The sequence below is a fragment of the Tetrao urogallus genome, assembly GCF_951394365.1.
Source record: "Tetrao urogallus genome assembly, chromosome: 3".
In the NCBI taxonomy this organism is placed as follows: domain Eukaryota; kingdom Metazoa; phylum Chordata; class Aves; order Galliformes; family Phasianidae; genus Tetrao; species Tetrao urogallus.
In genome coordinates, this window is record NC_136815.1 from 56,238,644 (window position 1) to 56,266,142 (window position 27,499).

Below are 27,499 nucleotides of genomic sequence, written 5' to 3' on the forward strand. Positions count from 1 at the left end.
AGATGGAGGAGGAGGAAGAGCGCAGTGGCACTGATGTCCCTCAGCTGTCCAGCACTCACTCAATTGGGCTGGGCGTGGAAGAAGCCTGTGGCACAAGGGGCTGTGGAGGCACTGAGGTGCCTTGCCCACCTCTTCTCTCCCAGTGGCTCTCCCTGGAGGTCCTGAGACCTCAAGGGAGGGGAAAAAATATATATATAAAAAAAACGTTTTTTGCCTTTACTACCAAAACATGCTAGTTTTCTATATAGAGAATATTACTGTGATCTGAAGGAAGGAAAGGTTTCAGCTTCCACCTCTTATTTTTTGAGTTGTATGAATTCAGATATTTCTATGTTAGTGTGACATGCTTAAATGTCTTTATTCTTATGTTTTAGTATGCATGAGTAAATCCTTGATATTTTTCTTTAATCTTAAACATTAATTATTTTAGGATTTTATACTCAATTTTTTTGTTGTTTTGTTTTGAAGTAGTTCTGTGTATCAACCAAATACTCAACTGCTTTGATGCAATGTTTGGAAAAAGTAATTCTCAAAACAGTGTGGTATGGGCATGCAGAGAACCCAAACTCATCTTCACTTTCTCATCAGAGAAAAGTTTTCTTGTCCCCGTAATTAATGCATTTGAAATGTGCGATTCTCTGCTGAGTGAAAAAAATTGATAATATTGATCATCATACTACAAAAAATCCCTAAGACATTTTTTAGTTCTTTAGTTGTATAATGTAAATATACACAACATATAAAGTGCATGTGTTTATGTTGTGTGCGCGTAGCAACACTGCACTAGCAGGATAATTTCTTAGAAATAGGAAATAGTTTGTGTTTATTATTGTAGGTGCAAAGAGAATAACACTATTTTAGTGTGTATTGATTTTTTGTGATTTCAATTTTTGTTTGTAATGTCTAGTTGCAGTTTTGAAAGGAGTTGATTTACTAAAATGCTCAGATCTGACCTTTCATTATAAAGGATGTGAATGTAAAAGAATGTGACACTGGAATCTGTATATCCTTATTTGACTGAAGTTTCTGCTCTCTTATCAAGTGTTATGTAGAGAATTTATTTCAACTAATGGCATAATTGTGGCTTATGTATACTAGATTTTGGTATTAAGATCAGCACAGTTTGGGAGATATTACGAATAAAGTAGATATGTGCTCAATAAGATAATTCATTTCAGTTGAGGTGAACTGTAAGATGTGATAAATGATTTTCCTGCACAAAATCCCCCCATTTCTGAGACAGTATTAGTTTTTCCTTTAATTACCAGCTCCAGTAATGTTTCCTATCCATAACTGTCTACCAAATAGACTGTTGCTGAGCAGAGGGTATGGCCTGTTTACTCATCCATTGAAAAGAGTGCCAAAGTTCTACCAAGTCTTCCTTACTTGGTCTGAACCTCCTCATGGGAGAGCGTCCTTCATTTAAATATTTAAATATTAATGTTTCATCTTCATGGTGGAAAACTTCAATGTCATCTTAAGGATACATAACTTTGCTGGGGAATCTTTTCCCATTACAGATGTGAGTCTCAGTTTTATTCTTAATCTGTGAGAGAAAACATTTTTAGAAAAATGGAACTGTGCTTCCAACTTGAGAAGTCTGACTTATTTTCTTGTCGCGGAAAAACAGCAGCAACAAAAACAACAGAAAGAAGCTGTCAGGGCAGTTTTCTCAAAAATGGTTTAGCTGACATTAGCCACAAATGAGCAGAGCAACACTAACTACTAATTGATTACAGTAATTATGCAGTCTTTGGCTAGTTTGTATTGGAAAACTGTATATACTCCTCACATAAATGTGAACTTGCAGAATGCACAGAAAAGGTCACTCTCATTTGCATGATAGGCTTCATTAGAATATGCTAAGGACAAGACCTAGTGTTTTATGACTTCAGGTGATGAATAGCTACCATATTACTCTGCTCGCTGAAAGCATGTTTCAGTCACCTTAATTTACATGCTGTTTTTAACGCTAAGAAAAATCTGTGAGTTGTTGGGGAGCTAGCAACAGATAACAGTTTCATTTTATTATGACTGTGGTATGGGATACATTTAGCTTTGTTCTTTGTTCTAAGGAAGGAAAAAATATTTTTTGGTATTTTATTTTGAGGAGGAAATTCTGTACATTTCTCACATCAGTGATTATCTGTGCTCCAGAACTACAACAAAAAAAGATTTTTCTTGGCAAGACTTTTCATTTTTAATCTGTAAATATAACCTGTAATACCTGTAAACATATATGTTTAGATATATATATGTATGTGGGTGTATATTTATTAAAAAAAAAAATGGGGAGTACGGTTGGAAAGCAATTCCCTAGATGTCTAAAATTGGAGGTTCTGTTTTTAGGTAAACATTTTTCCTGTGAAGATAGGAGATGCGAGAGAATTTTACTTCTAGACTGACTTCATTGCCTGTATAAAATGAAAAAAAAAAAAATTTTAAGACAGTAAGTGTTTCCAATTTCTGATACATAATCTGCATCTGTAATGATGGACATCTGATATTCTATCAGGCAATAGTTGTTTCATTTAACTGTAGTTCTGCAAATCCTATTATAGAATGGGTAATGAAGGTTCTCATATCAATATTTGTATATTGTAACATTGAAACATGGGATTAACATTTATGGGTTTCTTGCTTGCTTGAAGTTCCTTGGGTTGTAAAAGGTACTTCTATGACTAAAACTGGCTAGAAAGTAAAAAAAAAAAAAAGTGGACAGTTTTGTTATAAATTGCAGTTTTGTAATAAAATTGTACAATGAGCTTGCACAAGCTTTTTAAAATATCATTGCTGCCACTGAACAGGTTTGTAATTTATTTATTCAGGAATGTTAGCGGCGTTTTTGATTTATTTGTTTTTAGAGAAGTTTTGTTAAGCAAGATAATGAGCAGAGCCGGTGTTAATCATTTTACTATGCAACTCTGAAAAATGAAAATTTTGCATATCTTTAGCACTGTGGGGGAAAATAAATTTACTCATAATGCTAATGGTCTATTGGGATAACTTTTAAAAAATGTTATCTGTTACTCTGGCGAAATTCAATGCGTTCATACGTTATGCTAAAAGCTAAACTAATCAATATATAATTATACATCCATACGTACATATGTATTGAATAATCAGAATTATTTGTTATCTGTAAAGATGAAAAATGAATGTGATGGTGGTCACTGCCATAGGTGACTACATGTTTGTTTACAAATAGCCCTTCGGGTGCCCGTATTCCTCATGTAAGCACATTGCAAAGTTTACTTCCTACAGCTGACTCTCAAGAATGCCAGATGGGTTTGATATCTTCTCAGGCAGTCGGGGTTTCCAAGTACAGCACAGGTTTCCATGGCCTTCGCTGAATAATGTTTATTTTAAGGATTTACTGCAACAGTGAAATTAGTACAGCAGTCAGTGTAACTAATTTAGAGAATTTAAAGATTGCATGCCCTTTAAGTTGTCTGTTTATTCAGCTCAGAATTGTGATGTGTTCTGCCTGGTATCCCGTCCATTGTGTTTGAGGATTGCTATTTTTCATTTATTTTAGTTTCCTGCTGAACAACTGGAGTCTTCTGTATCAGGCTGTTTCTGAAGATGTATCAGGTTTTCTTTATGGTTTTGGTGTGACTCAGCAGACAGATAAAACTGAGTTTTGTAATTTGAATATGAGCTTCTGACTAAAGATCTGAACATTTAAGCCCATCAGTTCCTCTGGTTTCGTCTGATCATCTTTTTTGTTAGTTTTTAATTTCACCTGTTAAGCATTCACCACTAAATGATAGAAGGTGGGGAAGAACAAGTTGTTAGGAACTTGACTTTGAATTGAACTTAATAATCTTTTTTATTAAAAAAAAACATCAACAATAAAGTCTGAGGAAGGAAAGTATAATATGACAAGAGGTGACATTTAGTACGTCATTCTAATTAATCATCTGCTAGTGGACCTTTTCTATTCTTGATGATGCTACTGTCTGTTTTCCCCCTCACTACTCCAGTGTCATGGGAAGCGTGGCTGAGCAATATTCTTAATGTTATTTTCTTTCTGTGCCATGTTTTCCCCTCAGTCCAGTTTTTAATATTATCTTGTTTTTACTGCTATTTGCAAAGCTTTACTAGAAATTTGTGTTTACACATGAAAATCGTGGTTTGCCTTTAAATGTGATTGAGAGATGGATTCAGACTTGCAAAATCTTTAGATATCCAGCTATGAGTACCTCCAGCTCGATGGAGATGGAAAAAAAAAGGGGGGGGGAAGGGGAGGGGAGTAATAGAAAAGTGGCCATGAGCGAACCAAGGAGGAAAAAAGATTCTTGCTAAATGCTGGAAAACCATATGATACAGTCAGTTGCCTTTGATGTCCTCTCCAAGGAAGCATTATAGTAGATTATTTTGTCTTTTAAGGCTTATCGGTCAGGCCTATATCGTCTTATTTTTTTCTTGATTGCTTCTTAAGTTTCTTGCTTATTTGTGGAGCAATTGCCTTTGGTTTCTTCACTGTCTCTGAAGTCTGAGGCTCAAAACTGTCAGTCCTGGACTCAAGAGTCATTCTTAATATCTGGAGGATAGCCTCTCTTGTTTATTGTCTGTCTTACAGGACTTTGAAATTGGTAGAATTGTTGCTAAAGCACAGGTAAGCTGGGAAATAGCTTCAAAGAAGAGTTCATAGTGTACCTCATTCTCCATGACAGTGATCTCAGGGATCTCTGGTGAGGAGAAATCCATCTCAGCCGCCATTGAGCAAATACCCTTCTCCTGTAATGCTCTCAAGAAGACTGGCTTCTGGGATTTTCATGGCACAGATCTTGAGAGAGGGCCCTGATTCATACACTGCCCCTCTGCTGCCAGGCCACACTAGCCTGGAAGATGATTGGACTGGATGATCTTGGAGGTCTTTTCCAGCCTTAATGACTCTATGAAATTAAATTAAAATATTAAAAATATGGACTACAGACAAGACTTTGCAAAACAACAAGCACTGGTAATGCTTTTCATATCTTTTGCATTCATATCTATTCCTCTTTTCCTTGAAAGAGAAGATAAGACTTTAAAAGCCTTCCATATCACATTCTATATAGAATATGGCACTGGAACTCTGAGGAGGGTGGGTCATGTCCTTTTAGTCCTTCTTTGTGAGGAACATGCATGGCTTGAAAATGACTTTCTGATCTCTGGTAAGTAAAAGAGAAGGAAAGTATGAACAATACAGTACCTCTAAAAAATCTTTAGCTCCCTTAATAGAAATAAGCCTCTCAAAGCTTGTTGTCTGCTGAAATATTCTGCCACCATGAGCATGAGCCTCTGTCAGTGAAGTCAATAATGAGTTTGACTGTTTCTTCACTATGGGCTAAATTCCAGGCTGTGTTGTTACTCTATACTGCACTCTAGTTCTTGTCCTTGTTGCTGTGTTCATTTGTGCCAGAAAGAGAATGCAGTGTGACAGCTATCACTACAAGTGCCTGTGGACATCATATACTAGCCAAATGCTAGATGTTGATAAATATGTTGTGATTAGACCTTGGTATCTAGATCATATGCACTATATTGAAACCAACACTTATTTTTGCTCTTTTCTTCAGGAAGTAAGCTTGCATTAATTTAGAGGTATTTGGGGAACAAAAATGTCAACTCTTTAAAAGAAAATATCAATATTTTCAGGTTTTTTTTTTTTTTAACTGGAATGAAATACATTGTTTTAGAATACTTTGTAATCCTTTTAGTGATGCAACTGCAAAAAAGTGAGAAGAAATGCTTTGTTTCTCCTTTAAAAAAAAACACAGTGAAAGGCAGCGTTCTTTGGGAGCTACAAATGTAACAGACACAGGCGTACACAGCAAAATGTATAAAGAATACTGGAAAAGGGAATTCCAGTTTAACCTGAAAAAATAATCAAAATAATTTGCTTCTTCAGTTCTGTCCATAAATGCATGCTAGTCTGTCTTCCCCTTTGGCAAAAATTACATGGAAAGCAAAGGCAAAGATGGGCAAGTGGTGTTGGGCTGGTCTTTGCTTAGTTGTGTGCTGGAGCTGGGATACATTCATCCCTCTGGGGAGGGAGATTCATCCCATTTCTGAACATCATCTTCTGTGGAGATCTGTGGAGAAGCTGAGAGCTATTCAGTGAAATAGCCTCTGAGAGGTGGAGAGAAAGAAATGTCAGCCATCATGCCATCAGATTCCTCTCCTATGCAGTTTTGGAGTATGCAACAAATGCCATCTGTGAGCATAAAAACTGCATTTTTGGTGTGTGATGGGGTATTACTGCACCAGCTTTGCTCTTAAGCACAGCAACTGTGTTGTCTCTGACGAAATCGAGGGGCTACTGATGCTGCAGCTAGGCACAGCGTTTTCTTTCTGCCAAGTGGTGGGGTTTATTCAGAAAAATGGCAGTTTTGACTGCGGATCTTCATTTAAAAACATTTGTCACATACTTGATTCATGTAACTCCATGAGACTTAAGAGCGATGAGTTTGAAGTTCATTATCCACATCTTATTTAGTAACTTGTACCTCACCTTCTATTACCCATGATTGGGTAATTACTTTCATTGGCCTTAAGGTACTTACAGTTTTATACAATCTACTAATTTTCATCAGGGTTGTTGAAATATATTTCTTGAAAAGCAGGGATGTCTATTTATCATAAGTGGTGGTGAATTCTCCATGAGTTGTCGATACTGTTAAGACTTGAGAAGTTTCCCAAAAAGTAATCAAGAAGGTAGCTTCAATACTTGTACACTGAAATGTTATGAGAGGGATTTTTTGTTCTGTTTGTGCACTCTTCAGTTTCGATTTGTAAATTGTTTACATCTTTTCTACGCTTTCTGTAATTTTGAATGACTACATCAGAACATTTGTAGGTTCGGTTCCTTATTTGGAATAATTGTATTTTTGCTATTGAATTAAGCAAGGTAAATATTTGCATCAGTTTCCCACTCCTCACCCACAGCAAAACAACAGAAAAAGAGTCCAGAGATTTTTACTCCATCAAGGAGATAGAAGTCTGGATGTGCCTTCAGGATTTCTATGCAGTAACTCTGACCTGCCTATGTTGTAGTCTGGTGCCCGTTAGACTTCTTATTCGCTTATCTTTCCAAGATTAAGGTCCTTGAAAGCCTTCTGGAGAGGGTAACAAAGCTGGTAACAAGGCTGGATGGTATGTTCTGTGAGGAGAGGCTGAGGACATTGGGCTGGAGGAGACTTGAGAGGCAACCTCACAGCTCTACGCAGCTCTCTGAGAGGTGGGAGCAGTGGGAGGTGGCAAGCTCTGCTCCTGACACCCCGTGGAAGGATGGGAACAGCACAAAGCTCTCAGGGCAGGGTCTTACTGGGCGCTAGAAAACATTTCTGTGTCATGAGGCTGGTCTAGCACTGGAGCAGGCTTCCTAGAGGTGTGGCTGATGCCCTGTGCTTGTCAGTGTTGAAGAAGTGCTTGGACAGTGCCCTGAATAACATGCTTTAACTGTTAGTTAGCCCTTAAGTGGTCAGGCAGCAAGACTAGACGACCTCAGAAGGTCCCTTCCTACTGAACTACTCTATGCTGTTCTACCAACTGGAATTTCCCCTATAGATGTACAGAAGTCGAAAGCATAGTGTGATCAATATTAAAGAGATTGCAAGCTGCTCTCGACATCCCATAGAATCTAGTGTGCTCTATGAAGTGAGAATTTCCTTCAGATGACAAGTAAAAATGGAGTTTGTAGGAGAGTGTTTCGATGCTGATTCCTTCCACATCCATTGCCTTTTAACATCTCAGAGGAGTTTGCAGTGTTGGAGCTCTTCCCATGAACAGCTCTTCTAGCACTGTGCAAACAGACAGGGTCAGGTAATGAACACAAAAAGGCTACTTCAGATCTAGTTACACAAAATCTCTCCTTATGAACCTAAGTATGTTGACATTATCAGCAGACGTGTCCATTTTGTATTGCAGGAATGTGCAAATTCAAAGAGGCAGAAAAGTATGATAAGAAAACCTGGCATGAACAACCAGATTCCACTGATGCATGAACACAAACACACACCAGCTCACAGATACACATATATTCTGAGGCAAAAATGAAACAGCTTCTTGGCAGGTCTTATTCACACTTAAGTGGCTAATTGCCCAACCTGACACTAACACTGTCAGCGTTACAGTGATAGTATTTTTTTAAAGGGTGAACAATTCTTAGGCAGTGTCTTCAATATCCTTCACATGAATGTCCTTTTCTGTTACAGCAAGCATGAAAATTAGCCATTTTTAAAAATCAGCATGTATTTCTGATCATTGCAAGGATAATGCACATATTGAAAGCTTCTTTATATGCTTGGAGTAAGTACAGAAGACAATATTTATGTTAAGACAAAAATTTCATATTCCTGTTTCTATTTTCTTAGGATCCATTTTCAAAACTTCTAAGAGGTCCAATATGACTATTCTGTATCTTAGAGATCTGAATAGAAAACTTTAAATGTTTTCCTTTTTGTCCTTCCTGTTGGAACACGGTAGCATGACCAGATGATGATGGCTTAAGGGATCAGCTGATAGAGATTTATCGTTCAGGGATAGAATGGCTCTGGGGATGAGTAATTGGATACAAATCCTGTTACCTCCAGACTATCTATTCATGTACAGCTCATCTTGATACTGACCACAGGTTGCTACTGTCTGGTGATTTTCTGATAGATTCTTTTTAAAAACTTTGTTTTTCTTACTCCAGTAAATGACACCATCAGAAATGGCACTGATGTTTGTTGTCACGTTGGAAAAAAATCACAATTGAAAGGGCATGGAAAATGAACTTCAAATAATAGCTACTAAATGAAAATTGGTGGAAGATAGAGGGATATTAAGAATTACAGACCAGTGAACTGTGAGTACTGCATAAATTGAAGTATGTTAGAATATAACTATAAAGCACAGTCTTAATGCCACTGCAACACAATGTTGCAAAGGAAAAATGTTTCTAAATACTTAAGCATACATGTAGGCTACTTAATATAAGACAGTGAGCAAAAGTGTAGCTTGTTTGGATGTCCATGCATCCTTTAACAAATTCTGTTATTCTGTTATAACTGGTGAATATATATATATTCATATATATATATACACACACCTTGGTAACTGTGGCTTTAGAGGTAGTTTTTGCTATGGGTTAGAAATTGATAAAATATAAACTTTTTAAATGGATTGCCTGTGCTCTATCACAAAACACATAACTGGAATAATGTAGCTGACACAGCACCTCTTTAAAAAAACAACAACAACAACAACAAAAAACCAAACAACTCAGATATTATTTAATTACAATTGTCACTATGAGATCGTTCTGGTGAACCCATAGGTCATTCCAGTGAGGCGTTTTGTAATGTCTTACCCTGCACTGATCAAGCTGCATCTTGGTATTTTACTTTTGAACATGCATTTGACACATCCATCAGCTAGTCAAAACAAGGGAATTTTTATTATTTTTTTTTATGTTGACAAAGGATATCATCAATTCATTAATAGGTCACTGTGCTTAAGAAATTCTCTTGTTGAGCTATCAATTATATTTGTAGAAAAATTAGTTTCATTTATATAACAGGATTTTTAATATACTTCTGGCCCTTGTTATGCAAGTTCCCTTGAATACTTTTTAGGACTTTACAGAAGGTGCTCAGCAAAGTGGAAACCATTACTAAAATATTATTATTTTTTCTGGGTCTCTAACTGCAGTTTAGGACACACTGAAAAAGTGCTAACAAAGAATGGATTGTATAAATAAATTCTCTAAAACATAGGATAATGTCCATTCTCAGGAACGTTTTTAAGGTTCCACCCATCTCAGGGACCTTATCATAGGAAGTGCGGAGCATCCTCCTCAAGGGGAGCTAAATTGCATGATACCCCATCAGAGGTTTTCAGCACTTGTTTTAATATTATTTCAAAATATGTTTTTATGGGAAACTTCAAAACACTTCAGGAAAATTAAAACAAAACAAATAAAACCAAAAGTTCTTAATGAATCCTGGGAACTGCTATGTATTAGAAATCATGTCTATAAAAAAAAAAAAAAAAAAAGACAGTTGGGTTTTTTTTAGGTGGAATTTTTAAATGAAACTAAATGAAGTTTAATGGCTTATAACATTGCATGAATTTGTCAAAACTGATCAGCTGGATTGCTACACAATGAATACTGAAAATGTTCTGGTTTTTAGGCTTATAATAGCCTACAGCCATTCAAAAGTCAAAATGTTATTTGATGATTTCAGAATGTTAATGAAATTATTATTAATAGCACATATATTAATCTTAATGATATATCTAAATATGGGCAAATATAAAGCTCTGTTGACACCAGAAGGATTTTTCTATTGCTGAAAGTAAACCTGGGGTAAAATTTCAGTGATGGAGCAGAAAGCAGTCTGCATGAAATAAATCAATAAGGAAATTTCTGATGAAGTTTAAAAACGTACACAAGCACGTAGGATTTGGAGCACTTGCTAGTACAAAAAATTTTTGGAAAGGCAAGGACGATCATGCTTACTTTTATATTGGAAAAAAATAGTATCAGACAATGTAAAAGGTTTTGCTTTATTGTTATCGTGATTTGTTCTATTATCATATCCAATAAATGCATTTGTGTGGGTTTTGTTTTGGAGGAGGAAGGCTAGCATATATCATTTTCCACAGGGGATTTGTTTGGGTAATAATTTGTTTTAGCTCGCTTGATTTTTGTTTCTCTGCTTTCTTTTCTTTAGGTTAAAATGACCCTTCTCTTATAAAATACATCTAATGATGATTTTCCATATTGGGCACTGTTAATCAAGCTGCAATATGCTTTTCACTGTCGGCTTCTTTAACACAGGATATATTTTTTAGGAATGCAGTGAGTTTATGTCTGTAGGATGTAGAAATTTCTTCTCTGTAGCTATATGTAGTAAACAGCTCGGTATATTTTTTACTTTCATATCTATCTTTGAAAAGCTAGATTTTGTTAGTGTGACACGATCTCTGTATTACAATGTGAAAAAGAGAGAAATAACTTTATTACGTAGGAGAATTTCATGGCATTTTACCTGTTGAGGGCCCTGTAGAGCCAGGAGTGTAGTACAGTGACTTGACTAAGTGACAGACAGTAGCAGCCATAGTGTCACTGTGTATTATCACCTCGTGCTAGCTGGAAGCACTCCCTGAAGCCGATCTAGGTTGTATAGTCCTAGATGAGGTCTTCATGGGTGCTGACCATAAAAAGTTCATCAAAGTAATGAGGCGAGGCGAGAGCTTGGCGCTCATGGGCAGAGCTCAGCACCAAGGAGTGTGAACCGGCTCCAGCTGTGACAATAAAACAGCAGGTGGCTGCTGTCATTAGGGGTGGCAGATGAGGCAGGGGACTAACATTCAGCCCACAAAACTCTCATTTGTTAGCCATCGCCACTGTACCATGCAAAATAGCTTCCATCTCAGTCAATTTTACTTTGCAAAATATTACACAGTCGCCATAAGAAAATTAGAGCCTTGGGTTTACAGGTTCCTTGGATCTTATTATCAGAAAACTCGGCGCTTGCAGGCTAGGTGGAAAATGGGACTTTTTCCTCCCCTGAACAGTTACAGGATCTTTACAGTAATTTTATAATATGGCTTTCTTACCCAGGCATGTGTTTATTGGTTAATATTTTGGACTATTTTATTCATAGCTCTTTACAAAATCAATTCCATCCATCCATTTGGCTATGTGTTGCATACGACACTGCCTGCTATTCAGTGCTTCAAAAGTTGCATGCTGATCAAACTAATCCTGTCTCCAGGTCTGCCCAGACACTGCCCAGATTTCATGTCGTACGTCGTGGCTTTGGTGGTTCTGAGAAAACATAAAGGAACATAATTCTTTGATTTTTGTTTGCTTATTTTAGTTTGAAACAAATGAGAAAGCATTCTTTATATACTTAATTTTTCGAAGATCATTTATACTGCCTAAAATGTGAGGCCATCTGTGGCTGAAAACCCTCTGGTCCGAAGCAATGGTTTCCACACTTGCTCCAGTTGTGACCATGTTTTTTAAATTTCTCTGCTCGGAGAGGAATACAAGATAGGCCTGTAAGATTATAGGACATTTTCCATGATTTTTTAAGTCATCAAACGTTTCTTTACAGTCGGTGTTGAGTGTTGTTATGATTCGTCCATGACAAAGCTACGGCTCACAGTTGTGGGACTGTTTGTGGAAAAGAAACCAAACCTGTTATCCAAATAATTTATGCTGACCTGTGTGAAGTTGATTACTTTAGACTTAATTCCTTTAAATCCCAAGAAATAGCTTGGAAGGAATGTTTACTTATTTGCTAGTTCTTTTTTTGTTTGTTTTTTTAATTCTTAGAGAAGTCAGTTGTTACAGATTTTAGAGAGAGTTGTGTTGAAATAGGGGAAAGAAATTTGAACAAGTAGTGGAAAGTACTCTGCTTCTAGCCACTGATAATTTCAAATGTAAGCCATTTCTTCAAATGTTTCCTCAAATTTCTTAACTCATTTAAGAACATTCAGAATTCTTGCATGTCTGGCAAATTTTTAAAACATAGTTTTCTGTTCTGTTGAACGGTTCAATGCCAACAGAATCAAAACGTGACAAGAGCACCCGATTGCCCAGCTTCTTTGGCTTTGTTTACCTGCTAGCACAAAAATGAAAATAGGTAGACCTTGTTCAGTTTCTTAAAATGTCCCGAATTCACGTTATACAGGGATAAAGAAACACAGATACTAAATAGCCCAGATTTTACCTATGTCTTCCTATGTAAGTGATGGTTTCTGAGGCTGACATTAATGATGTAAATTTCATGAAAAACAAAATATGTTGTAGTAGAATAAAATGGAATAGTGCTATGTGTATGTTGGTATGTGTGCTACCTATGTTTCCAGGTTTCCCTTGTGTTGAAAACTGGTGGATTCCATTGTTCCATACTAGCACTTAAAAACCTAAGGCTTTATGGTTACAACGACAGCAAGGATCAAAAAAGGAAGAGCCCTATAGTGGAAGTGTCATCTCAGAAAGATGACAATAATTTTACTGTTAAAGAGACATGGTTTATGTCTCTTTATGTAACTCTTTAGAGGGCCAGGTTTTCACTTTGTATATAAAACTAGAGTCCTGTAATTTATCCTTGTAGTAACGTATCTCACAGTTTTGGCTGACAAAACTCCAAAAAAAAAAGAATTCCATTTTTTGCCTTTTTTCAGGCAATCTAGTATTTCTTTTCTTTTTTTAATAACATACCATAACATTTTGTTTTCAGCAAAACTTATTTGTCCTTCAAAGGTTTGTTCATCTGTACACTCAATATGTCTGTATATGTATATGTAGGCTCTTGAGATCAAAGGTGTTTTTTTCTTAATTCCATTGGGCACATAGATAGATCCATCTTTCTCATGCTTGATTAACTCTGACCATTTCTGGCCACAAATCTCAACTACTGGCTGAGACTGGTGTATTCTTTGCCAGGGAACATCTTCTGCTGTGTCACAGATATCATCTTTATGACTGTACTGATTTGTCTTAGATATATTCCTTTGTTTGTCCTCATACTGATAACAGTTTTCATAGCTAATGTGTGCAGCATCTATACTGGACTGCGAGAATGTGTGTCTTTTGATGCAAAATGTACTTCTCATTCAGTGTTTATTTTAATTGTCTTCACTGCTTCAGTAAGAATTAGATCTCAGTTCTCAGGTGAGTACCCTGTTAATCCTGCAGAAAGCCTTCAACACTTACTTGGAATTTCAGAGTTTTTAGTAAGCTTCTGCCTTCAGCCAGCTCTTGCCTTGCAGTCTCAGAAGAGGCATCTTTCAGCTGTTTACAGAAAACTTGCATTTTTTTCTGAGACCAGGTACAAGAATAACTTGTTCAGTCCCTTCTTTGAAACTTGCCAGCATCAAAGCTCTCAGCCTCTGAGGTGATGGATGCAGGCCATTTCAGCACTAGTCACCTGGCTTTCCACTTCTTTGTCTGAAGTGAGTCCAGCAGAGGACTAGGACAAACCTAGGCAATACCACACTTACCACTTGGCAGCTTTAGTGGCTAGTAATTCTCCTGCTAAGTCTGTGGCTGAGGTGGTGAGAGATGTTACCACTTTCCTGTGGGACAAGTGGAGTAACAGCCCAGTAGCCACCTGGAGTTCTCATTTGGATAGACTTCCATGCTGCTGGTTCCATGTTCAGTCTCATAATTTGAAGAAGATCTGTGGTGCTTGTATGGTGCATACAAGTCCTTCTGGTCTGCATGTTGTGGTTTCCTCTAGCAATCAGTGTTGCTTTCTTCAGCCAGCCTCCTTCCTCTTCAGTGGTAGGGGGAGAAATTTGTTGTCAGGTTCTGGAGGGTTTGGAGCTGGCTGAGAAGAGAGTACTTGGAGAGACTGAAACTGCAACTGAGACCAAAAACTGCAGAACAAACAACAAACTTCTAAGCTTTATGTTAACTACTAACTGAGGTATCTTGTAACTATGAAAAATCAACGTTAATCATAGTGAAACATGAAATACAGTAGCCAAGTGTCAGATATACACCACAGCGTTTCTGTCACCAGTGTTTCATGGTTCTTAGTCTCTGAAGTAGGAACAGCCAGGTTAGAGAACCCTTGGACAAGCTGGGTGTCCTCATTTTTCCTATGCTATTGGTGTGTCTATGCGTACAAAAGTAGTAGATGAATTTCTGTGAATTGAAACCAGTGTGATCCAAAGGCTTGCCTTCTTTTTTTCCTAGGCAGTAACCAGTCTGTTCTGATTTGTCAAAGCTGTTGTAGTGATTCATGCATATGAATGATACTTCTCATTATTAGAGGTTGAGTACTGCTGTCTTCATTTTACTCTTTTTATGCAGTTGCAGCTATCTTGTTGAATAGATATTTTGAAATATTTTGCTTTCTATCTTAAGTTAAACAGTCTTCTGGAAGGTCTGATGGAAGGCAAGAAGGATATATTTTACAACTGGATTTAATTCTCAAGAATAAACAGATCAAGCAGCACTTGCTCTTCAATGTTAGACAAAGGGCAAGTTTCTCACTACTGTCACAGACCAAGCAGGCTGCATTCTCTTAGGTTCAGTTGCTATCTATCACCAGCAGTGTTTTCAAATTGTGGGTAAACTGTCAGTAAAAATAGTTTATGACTTCTGACTGTTAATTCTGAGCACTTCAATTATCAGATAGTGGTCAGTTCTTTTCTTCGTAGCCACAACTTTGTAAAGGGTCGCAGACTCTGCATCTCCTGAATTGATTGAGTTATGTATGGTGGCCCTATTGCTGGAGAAGCCTATGCATTTTACAGCCTGAAGTCAACTATCTTTAAATATCTTTTGATTCCCTTTAAAGATAGGCAATAACAGATTTTTCTGATGGCAAAGATATTACTCTTAAGATAGCTCTTCCTGTAGAAAATCTGCTTGCACGGTAACTCCGTCTGCAGTGCGATTTCTAAGCAGTTAGGAAGAAAACACAGCATCTAAAGTGACTTTTTGCTCAGGAAGAACAAAAGATTCAAAAAAATATTAGAGAGAACATAATTATGAATTTTTTTTAGCTCTATAAATTTTAAGTTGAACTCAAATTTTGGAAATCACTGTTCTATTGAGAGGGAGAACTAATTCATAGCCTGCACTGTCTTTCTGAGGCAAAGTTGAGAGGTCCATTTTCTCCTACTGAAGTCTTAAATTAACTAGGGACATAAAGAAGCCATCAGTTGGAGATGTCACACTGATGATCTGAGAGCAACATGTTTACAGGCTTTGAAAAACACAATGTACACATCAGTCTACTGAAATCAAGGAAAAAAAACACGTGCCAGCCTTTTAGAGTTGACACTTGCAGATAGTGACAGGCAACATCATTTCTGTTCTTTATCCTGAAGCAGATTAGTTTGAAGTCTCTTCCCAAATGCAAGATGATCATAGGTGGAACTGATGTCTCCTGCATCATATTGTGGCTATGCTTAGATGTGAAGTACTGAGCATGCTAGGAAATGGATCGTGGATGAAGAGACAGAACAATGCCTGAAGAGAGGAAGGAAATGGGAACGGAAGGGAGCTGTTATAGGAATGCTGGATGTATGTACTGAAAGAAAAGAAAGGAAAAGGGCAATTTCTTGGTGGCAAAATGGGTGGATGCCCTTTTGTATATAGCTGAAAATCTTGATGTGTGTTGAAAGCATTCCCAGAGTTTTATTTCTTACAACAAATACGTTCTCTGGTATTGTTATGTTTCTGGATGTTGATGGTAATTTATTTTAGATGCAGTGCACTCTAAACGCTAAGCCTAAGGTGTCATTTCAGAACTCGCAGAAGAGAGTCTGTGCTCTGGTAAACTGGGAGGCTGACAGCAGACTACAGAAAGCATTGTGGTTTTTGGTTTTTTTAGTACTCTGTGCAGCTGTTAGATTACCAAACACCTGGCGGAGGTGACAGTTGCAGATGTTTGATAACCAATGAAAATTAATAGAACATGTGATTCTTCTGGCTTAGAAGTGATTTCGTAAGGTGTGTTTAGAAATGTAATTACATAGTGCTGTTGTCTACCATTATCACTTAACATTCATTAACTCCTCTGAATATTGAAACAAACATTTCTTGTAGCAGTACTAATTTTCCCATATATTTGTAATGTGATTACCTGACAAAGTGAGCACCTTTTGACTTCAAAGTTTTTTCCACTGTTTCAGCTATTTTTAGTCTGCCCATTAAGCAAACAAAATAAGTAGAGAGCCATTTGTTTACTTACAGGGATCAGTTTAAAAATAGTATGTATAATAAGCAATCTTTTATTTATTTTAGTTTTTACTAGCTTATCATCAATTTGGCTCCATAACAGAACTGTGGATATTTAGATGGACAACAGGTCAATTCAACTTCAGTAGGAAAGTTCAGATTTAAAACAAAACAAAAATATTTTTATTACATTTTATTTTGCTTGAGAAGAATACCCAGTTGCATATTGTTCAAGTAGATTGTTATTTTTAGTAATGGTGCATGAACAACTTCAGCTTCATTTCTAAACATAGGTGTTTGGGGAGAATTAAAAGTTAAATTTCCTAAAATTGATTGCTTTTGTTTGTTTGTTTGTTTGTCTGACTGGTTTCACTGGTCATTAATTTTAATTTATTCGTTTATTCGTTTATGATATTTTACTGTGAATTTTGGAGCCTTTTTAATTTCTGATGTTTGAACAGGGGATGTCCAGCGGACACAGGTCCTTGAAGCTCTGCATTGTTCATTTGAGGTTTCTTGGGATGCTTTTGATATTAAAAATAAAAATTAAAAAAAAAGACATAAAGCAATAAGAAAGTGAAATTAAGAACAAATCTGTGGCTAACTTACAGGAAACCTTTCAGCTTCAGTTACAAACTAAGTGACTTGAGGTGAGGCATACAATTAACGGGTAAGTGAATTCCTCAAGATCAAGGAAATAATGTAGACACTACCAATGTTTTTTTCTTTTTGCCACAGTCCTTGCAGTGACAGGCTAATTTCTATCCTGAATGGTTTATATTACGTACATCTCTTGAAAGCGAGATGGTGAGAAAACTTAACAGCTTTGGATGGCATGATATTTCCGGGTCGGTTTGAGTGGAGCTTCTTTTCTCTTTCTTGATACCCAGCTCTTTTATGCCAAAATACGTAAAAGGAAATAATTATGCCCCCTGCTATTAATTTATGGCCATGTGACTAATAATTCTTTCACATTTTGAAGGACGCAGATTGGTGACAGAAAGCAACAGGAGTATGTTGAGGGATTTTTTCTCTCTTCTGGATGATAGATGCAGGAATATGCAGGAACAATACAGCCGATTGATTGATAGTGCACAACTCATCCATAATGATCTGTCTGATATAGCAGTAAATTATTCGTGAGATTGATGCAGGTCATTGAACAGCACATTGACAATCCTGTTGTCTGTCATCCTGTTCAAAGCAAGTCAGGAAGAGTAGCTGCTGTGATACTCAAGTCTGCATTGGGTGCAAGCTGTGTACAGGTGTTCCACTAATGCAATAATTCAAGTTGTTGTTGTTTCTCATTTTTTTTTTCTTTAGACATCTCGACTTCATCGTTAGTTCATTCCATGTAAAACAGTAAAAATGAAATATTTTGAGAAGAGAAGGTTTCTGTCCTTTGCACTGACAATTTCATATTCCCCTAAAACTAGTTTTCAAAAAGGTTGGGTTTTGGACTTCAGCAGTGGTACATCTCCATGGAAAAGTTAATACATGATTGTGGTGTAGAAGAGTGTAAAAAGCCCCCCCAACTTTCAAACATAAGGTAGAAAGGCTAATAATTCTTGGAAATGTATAACTTGTGATTGAATCTTTAGGTTTTATGAATTGCCACCGTGGTGCTCTGGCTCTTGTTTTGTTAGTGATGCCAAAATTGTCCTCTTTTGCCTCTTCTTTCTCTTTCAAGAGAAAAAGTTGCATTTTCCAGTGTGCCAAGTTGTTTGCACTTGAAGATGGGGAGTAAGGTGCCACATACGCCAGATATATTTGTTTTCCTTTTCAGTTTGATCACTAGTGTTAGTGAGGGTGGAGCATAGAATAGCCATACCCTTCTTTAATATGTGAGGTCAGCAGGGAGTGTAAGCCAATGCATCACAGCACAATCAGTATTTCAGCCTGAGTGATGACATGTGACTTGTTAACCTTCTGAAATGCTATTGATTTTATTTTTTATTTTTAACTTAAGAAGAACAATCATAGCTGTGAGTTGGAAGTAAAAAGACCTGCCTCATTTGGCTGCTAAGTGAGTCAGCAGGAAATCCCAGCTTTCCTATGCAGGATTGTAGGACTTGACGTCCTGTCATGGAGGGCATGAAGTTTTTCAGATATTTGGATGTTTTCCACACTAGACTTCGTCCTGCCAGATATTTAGTCGAACCTGACATCCTGTCACAAAGGACATGAAGCCTTTCAGACTACTGGATATCTTCCACACCAGACTCAGCCCTGCCAGATACTTTCTTTTAAATTGAGTCCCTTGCGCACGGTCATGCAAGAGAGTTATCAGCATCCCAGTCTGGACCTTTCAGAATCAGCAAACATCCACGAATGATGGACTTGATGAAATTCCCAGGAATTTAAACTTTTGATGCATGGAAAAAAAGATTACTTGTATATAGAAAACCATTGCTTTCTGGGTACTTCTATGTTTTCCTCTATGCTCTTGTCCCTGAAATTGACCTGCTGAATGCAAAGTCTTGCCAGAGAGGAGATTTGTTTAGTAACTTTTTATGTAATTATTAGATTATACAACTTAGCTTTAAGTCCATTTAGACTGTTGTGTATTATTAGACTAAGTGCTGATTTGAGTGTATGAAGTTCTACTTTTATACTTAGAACATGTACAAATCATTAATGACACAAGTTTTATTGAACATGTGACTCATATTTGCCTTAAGAAATGGGACTATTTCTTTCTTTTAGTAATTGTGCTTCTATTGGCGGGACTCCTTATGAACCACTCATTCAACTACAAACAATTGAGGTTTACAGAATATTTCATGAAACCGTAAAGAACAAGAGTAGTCCAGTCGTGGAATAAGAACTATCTGCATGTGTGTTACTGTGTAGTTGCCTAAACATACTGTCCTCTTTCTTGGTGTGATCCATGCAGAATACTTTGATTTTCTGGCCTCAGATTAAGATACAGGGACAGAAATTCAGGCACAAATCGTAGAAAACAGAAGACGGTGCAGACAAGATAATATATTACTTATATTCTACGGGTGCACGGAATTGTGAGAAATCTTTTTTCTTATTATTTCTCAGAGCTGTCAGGTCTCCCATGTAGTTTATCCAGAGTGATAAACCATAGCATTCTTTCTGAGTGCCCCAAACTTATAAGAAAAACAAGATAAAAGATCTAATTGCTAACAATTTTAAAATAATAGCATTATAGTTTGCTTAAAAGAAAAAAAAAAAAATTAGAGGACCTTTACTAAAATATCTTGTATATTCGGGGCCTGTACTTACCATATAGTAGTTTACCTGTATTCTCACAGTTAAATTCCCATTCTGTATAGAGTAGTTGTAAAGGATATTATGAATATTAATAAAGTATAGATATTTGTTGTTCTCCTGGACTTTTCTGCCATCACTGAACATTGCTGTCTGTAAGGTAAATTCTCTGGGACTCGTTGCAGAGCTGTGTATCCACTGTGAAGTAGTGTAAAATTGCTCTTCGGCTACTGTGTAACTAGTTTATAGAGTCCCACAAAAATAAATTCCGGTCTTCTGCAGTAGTTAGACTACAAGATGACTGGTTTGTTGATGTGGATGCAAGTGACTTTCTGGAAGAGATAAGATAGATCTCCTTCCTTGGAATTAGGCCAAGGCTGAGGAGTAAATGCTTATGAAACAATGAACTGTCACAGATTTCATGACTTTATGGTCTAGAATATTTGTTTTGTGTTTGTTTTCTTTAACCTGACTTTAAACTAACAGACCAATATACATATTAAAAAGACTTTCATAGATTCAAGCCATAATAAAACCTAGGATCTTTTGCCCTCTCAAAAAAGATACTTCACAGAGAAGAATGCTTTCCCTGTGGGGAAAATGAGAGAACAATATGTGACAGATTATTCATTTTCCTTGGGTACTGTGATGATAAACATTGTACATGCTGAAGAACTTGTACTACAGTAGAATGAAAAGTAGAAGTCAAGATTGTCCAATATGTTTCTTTAGTCCCAGAATTAGAATTTCCTTTGTTTCTTTTGTACATTAAAATATGCTTTTATAACTTGAAGACAAGTCTTCAGAGGCTCCTAAATCAGTTACAGGCTTTCTCAGAGTGAGTCCAAGTGCTGTTTGAAGAGTGCCATGGATTATGAGTGGACACATTGCTGCAAAACCACAACTCTTCCAAACTGAAAACAGAATATTCTTCAGACTTATTTTGGGAAAGGTGCTTGTATGTTTATGATTGAAAGTTATTTGTATTTATAGTTTCTATGTAAAAAAAAAAACAACCAAAAACCTGTCCATAGGGAACGTGGATGCTATTCTAAAGCTCTATGCCATTTTTCATTTTACTTTTAATTTGTCCTGGATTTTGAACATAGAGTACATGTGTTGGGAAATAATGCTAGTATGGAGCCAGAGTAGTTGAAAATCACTAGCAAAGTTAAACAAACAAACAAACAACAGGAACAAGAACAACAAAACCACAAACAAACAAAAAAAATGCCAGTGAGTACAAACAACGTCCTGCCTACTCATCTTTCCCAGTGCCAGGAGAGACTTCTGGGAGCAGTATTCCATGTGCATGCAGGGAGCTTTCATTGGTCAAGAGTTGGAAGTCTAGAATGGATGTTTCTTCCCTAGGAGACCTGGACCTTAGGAAATTAGTGCAGTTGTTACTGCCCATCTTCATGTCAATTGGGAATGAGTATTTTTAGATCAGATTTTAAAAACGATTCTAGGTCTACAGTCTGTCCCGTTTTGCATGGATACGAAATAGGAGTGTGGCAACTTCAGATTTTTCCTACTCCATCTTAATGCCTTTTTTTTGAAACCAGTTAACTCAGTTAATTGATAGCATTTACAGGCTTTTGTTTCTACTGGAGTCAAGAAAAGAAAAAAAAAATCATGGAAGTCTGAGTCCGTGCTTATTACAAACTTGTAAAAAAAATTCCCCTTGATTTGAAAATATATTACATGATGATCTTGAAATATATATATATACACACACAATGATCTTGAAATCACTCCTCGAGTCCCCGTTTGTGCCAGACAGATTCCCTTAGCATTCATTTGAAAAGAAGAAGGCTAAGTCATGTCAACTATCCAATCCTGGCAATAGTTTAGGAGTAACTGATTTACCTCAGCAGAGGTGAGTCAGTTGTTGGAGGAGAAAAAAGCAATTTTTTTTGATTCCTTAAAACTGTAATTGCTTGGAAACATGGAATTACTGAATGTGCTGAAAACATTTCTTTGTGTTTTCACTACCCACTTCCACAGCTCCCTTAAAATTTCCTGCCGTATTTGGTAAATATAAACAAATGATTTTCACACCTAACCTTTTATTGTGTTATCCTTATATTCAGCATCTCAAGCAAAATCTTTAGTCTTTGTTTTTATTCTAAGAAAAAAATATTTTTTTGAACAAAGGGCTCACTTTTTCTTAGTATAAATTCTGCATTTCATTCTCAAGCAACTTCACTTTTAGTTTCTTGGCCTGAATCTGCAACATGAGGGATGTTCTTGAGGTGTACTGAGCACTTTAAGCTTGCACAGAGGCAGGCTGTGCTTTTAAGTACAAGTCTTCAGGCATTATGTTAAAAAGCTTAAGCTGCTAGTAGGTGCTGAGACTTTTATTGAGTCAATCTTCATTTTATTTGTATTTTATAACAGCAGCGAAATGGTGGCTCTGTACCAAACATCTAATGGGAGATTAATTACTTCAAATTATTAACAAGGCCTTTGTCTTTGATACTTGCAGGAAGGTATTTCTGTCTGTACCCCCTGCAGAGATGCAATGTAAGAAGCGTTTGGCTTTTGTTCAGCAGCTTCAAGTATACAGACTCTAAAGTGGAAAAAAACATCCCTAGAAATACTGTGTAACTGGTTGGCATCTTTGCCTTCCACATTTCCTAACGACACTTCGCCGTGTAAGAAGCATCACAGTGCCTTTCCAACTTGAATTGCACATTACCCTTTAACAGTAATATTTTTTTTTTTTTTTTTTTTTAAGGGAGGGGAAGGTTTGTACCAGAAAGTGGGAATATTACTAAATTAAGATCTGTTAGGCACATTTCACAGCTGTGAAGAAATGGTTATTGGTTCTGCTGAAAAGCAAGAAAGCAGTACATTTGGAATGCCTTGTGCTGTTATCAGAACACACGATTTGACTTTGTTACAATAATTTTCCCCATGTACAGTAATTCCAGTAGCGCTTGCATACTAATAATGATCGTGGTGTGATAGATTACCCATGGTTGCAGTGACTTATACATTGTGTAGCAGAAAGTAGTTAAGGCATTACTTATGTCTTTTTATAAAGATCATGAAGTCGCTGTCATTTAAATAACATAAAATTATATTCTTACACCCTAAAGGATGCACAAGAGAGATTTGCTGTAGAAATGTGAAAGTGCTGAAAGTAGATCAGACATGGAGAAGCCACACTGTGATATTTGTAAAGGAAAAGTACTCTTTCTTGGCTTTCGTGGCTAATACGTGCCATAATGCTGCAGTATTTTTTACAGTCCTTCCATTGTCCATTACTGCAAACACGTCCAGATGAATTCAGCGCTTAATGTTAAAAATCTTATAACATGCCAGTTTGATTTGTAGCCCTTCATATCATGGAATGCTAATTAAAATCATATTTTTGCATATGTCATGCCTTTCATGTACATATGCAAATAGAGTCTATTGCCTTTCAGCTATTTGTAATTAACTTTATGAAGGACAGCTGTAATACATAATTAACAAAAATGTTTGCAAGCCCTTTTCACACTGAAAGTTACAGCAGTACAATTTTTGCTTATCAAGAGAACTGTTTTAGTTTGCAGCTTCAGTCTGATATCTAAATTGTTTGAAGCAGTCAAATGACATAATTAAATCGATGTTCGGGTCTTATCAGCAGCAAAATGGTACTCTGTAGGTTCCTATCTGTTTCATTATATGTATCACTAAAATGGAATTAAATTATTTGTGTTTTATTTGGTGTAAACACAATGCCAGGTAGTGTAAGTGTGGCTGCTATTGTTGATGTCTTGAACAATGTCTTGCTAGTTTCAAGAATGCTTTCAAAATGTAATTGCAAAAGTGTGCTTCATCGTTTTCCTTCCCTTTTTTCACAAGGCTATAAAATAACTAAGACTATTAATTTGTTTCCATGTATATTTCTTTAAATAATTAATACAGTGAAGTTTGACCAGACAGAAGCAGTGATTAAAGCATCTGATCTTACTGTATTCTTTTTATTACTCTCATTAAAGAAAATGAAACTCGTATGAAGAAAGGTTGTAGTATGTGTCCATGAAACTTAAATAAATTCAGAGGTGTAACTGAGACTCTGTCAGTTCATAATATGAGACAATGCAATTTAAGCAAAGTTGTCTGCTCTCACAATATTATATAAGGCGTTATAATTTACAACAGAAAGCAGAAGCAGTTTTCCTGTTTGACCAGTGATGTATGGTTGTGATTGCTTATTTGTAATGAAAATACCCCAGTGACTACAATCTGAAGAAAATTTGTCACTGCAGAGTGGACTCCCAAGTTTAGAATATTGTCTGTCAAAGTTACTGTTTTAATTTCAACATTAGTAAAATATGCTCAAGTGCATGCTCAAAACTGACGAAGTCTCTATTTAAAAAAAAGAAAAAATATTTAAAAAAACTGATCTTCCTGTTTTTCTGTTTGTTCCACAGGGTAGCTTTTGTGATGAAGAAGCATTTGAATACTCATTTACTGGGCAAGCATGGAGTTGGCACACCCAAAGAAAGGTAAGTCTCTTTACATTTTTTTACTAACTTTTCTTTATGTAGTATGTGTTGCCTGGAGTATTTAGCTCACCCCAAGACATGTCACCTGGACTTTTAGCTCAACTATTACTACATGCTTAACATGCTTAAATATGCTAGTATGGTCCTTACGGCAGGTCTGTAGGATTCAATAAAAAAATTGGCTTAGAAAGCAACTCCATGCAAAATACATGATTTGCGACACATGGAGCTGATTTTCAGTAGGTGATATTATTTCCTCGAGATTTCCATAGTAGTATCCCTCTGTCCAAGTACAAAATCAAGTACTTTTTCATTTTTTATCTATCTGGCCTTGCAGCTCATAGGTTCAGAAAAAAACTTTCTTAGATTAGTGGTGAGTACTGAGGTCAAAGCCACCAAAGTTGTTTCCTTATTGGTCTTGGACAAGAGATCCAGTGTTTTGACTTAAAAACAACAACAAAAAAAAAACAACAAAAAAATCAGTTATTTAGTTGCAACTTCTTTTTTTTTTTTTTTTTTTTTTTGAGGTTATTTTTTGCTATGGCTTGTAAAGTGACCGTGTTTTGCAATCTGAACAACACAATGTTTGCAAATAAGTGGAATTTACCTCAGATTTACTGATCATATTGTGTCATAGTTATTGCTTTTTTCTTGAATTCTTGGGGCAGCTCAAATAATGTTGGTTTTTTTTTGGATGACAGAAAGATGGCATATTCTATTTCAGTTTGGGTAAGTGAATGCATTCTACCTACAGAGTTCAATATTCGGTGCTTGATTATGTTTCAAATAGTACCACATTGTTACTCATTCTTCTATTGCAAGCTTTTACAAATAAAGAATATTTCCTGTTTTTAACACAGAAGAAAGAGAAGTTGACTGGTAGCTGTGAATTGTAGGAGATTACTGCTAAACTCTTCCTGAGTCATGTTCATTTTCTATTAAATATGCTGGAAACGACAGTTGGTTAGAACATTCCTTTCCCCGCAAAGTTCAGCACACTCTAATCACAGAGTGAGGAAGAAGGATTTTACATTAACACAATATATACGCCTCTTATTTGACTAAGTACATGTTTAATCACTGCTTTTACTCTTTACATGTTTATGTAGAGTTTTGAGATATTAGTTTTCATCTAAAATGTAGAATAATGCATCAGTTTGATCAAATCAGATACTGTATTGAAGTTTATGCTGGTTAGCTTTTCTCGTAAAACAACAATTGCAAAAAAAAAAAAAAGTTTCACTGTGGTGGCATGTTTTGGTACTGGCAGCATTCAATATGTTGTTTTGCAAGGGGGTGCTTGATGTGTAATCATCATAAATACAGCATACAGAATGCCTGCTTTACCACAGTGAGTATGTGCACAAAAAGGATACGTACGATAGAAATCCCAATATTGTATCTTAGCCTGACAGTCATAATTTTAATGATTGTCATGTTGAAATGGATTCCTAAGCAGGCAGGATGCTACAGCCTAAAGTGGTGATTGCTGTCTCCTGTTTGTTTGTTTCTCCTGAAGGCTGCCTGGCTGCTTTACCCCATTTCTTCCCATATTCCTCAAAGGCTTTTTGCCTGCCTCGCCAGCATGGTAGGAGGAGGAAGGTTCCCTCCCAACCCGTCCATGCAGTGGCAGGGTCACAGCCCCGGCAGCCCCAGCTGCCCTGGGAGCAAGGAGCCAAGCTCTGTCCTGCAAGCCTCTGTGCTCCATCTGCATCTGTTCCCCTGGGCCAGCACGCACAAGTGATATCTGAGTGGCTTTGTACTTTCTCTGTTTAAAATTTCTTCATCTGTCTTTCGATTGTTTCTTTTCTGCAGTACCTCCTTAGCTGGCACTTAAGTTTAATGTAGTGCAACATCAAATAGGTGTGGCAGAGCTAAAGCAAAATTATAATTTTATAGGAACGTTCCCTCTCTGGTGATTGTGGATGTTTAAAGCCACCTGACCTACTGCAGTAAATACCAATCTGCCATTGCTTTCCTTTTCACCTTTCCCATAGTGGGAGAGTTTGATGCTTTTTAATGGCTTTAGGAACCAAAGAAATCCTTCTTCAGCATGTTAAAACATCAATTTGGCTATAAACATATTCTAAATTAAATTACATAGTTTTCCTACCTATTTAAAACATTAATGCCTTGGTTATAATTTTGCAAGCTTGCTATTTCTTAATTTCTCTAGAACAATATAATCAGTTTATTCTTTATGTTTTGAATTTGATTCTGCCCTCTGATATGTTGCATATTATAGCAAATACTAATAGAAGCTAGCTAAATAGGCTGTGACAATTAAATTAATAATGCATTTTATTTGCAAGTGTTTAGTCTTCGTGGTTTGACTGATATATGCAAAGATGGTAATTTATTAAAAGTAAATTCATGTAATTGTAGTACAGAGTTTGATGAACCAAAAAAAGTTGTCAGCATGACTATCATCAAAACCTGAAAATTGAAATAAGTTCAGAAGGGTGCTTGAGAAATATATTTATACACCTTGAGAAATTGATCTTCTTTTTACAAACTTCTCAGGAAAGAATTTTGGATGACATACATTGACATCTGAGACAGGCAATAAAAATTACATCTACAATTTAGTGAAGCAGTGCTGAACTAGTGTGACTTACTCTCTAGCTTTCCATTACCCATGACTATTGTTTTTTTTGTAGACACAAAAGGGAGGTGTTATGGAGGCTGTGGCTGTGTTTTCATGCACAGATTTACAAAACAAGTATAATTCATAATAAGATTGCTGTATCTTTTGGTTTAAAGGTTGGGGTTTGGGTTTTGTTTGTTTGTTTTTAAGACAAAATAGATTTAAGGGGCAAATCACAGAACCTTAAAAAAAATAGCCTTATTGTAAATTGCCTGCACATTTGAGCTGCAAAGAAGCCTAAGAAACCTATTTCCTAGTCCATTATGGTCATTACCATTTAATAACTAACTCAAAAGTAGAATGTTTTAACAAAAATTCCTCTAAGATATTTTTTCCTGTTACTGGAACTGTGATACTGATTTACTGTCAACTTGAATGTATCTCAGAACTGGCATGTTATCTGCTAAGTCCAAGGCCAGT

General features: G+C 36.4%; 1 protein-coding gene across 1 annotated transcript in view; it reads left to right on the forward strand.

Annotated features, from left to right (window-relative positions):
* Positions 1 to 27,499, forward strand: part of ZNF407 (zinc finger protein 407) — a gene marked incomplete at both ends in the record, with an annotated part of 307,878 nt that overhangs the window by 85,889 nt on the left and 194,490 nt on the right. The window contains one exon of the mRNA XM_079533931.1: positions 24,358 to 24,432. Coding sequence (XP_079390057.1) covers positions 24,358 to 24,432 — 75 coding nt within the window. The remainder of the gene's footprint in view (positions 1 to 24,357; positions 24,433 to 27,499) is intronic.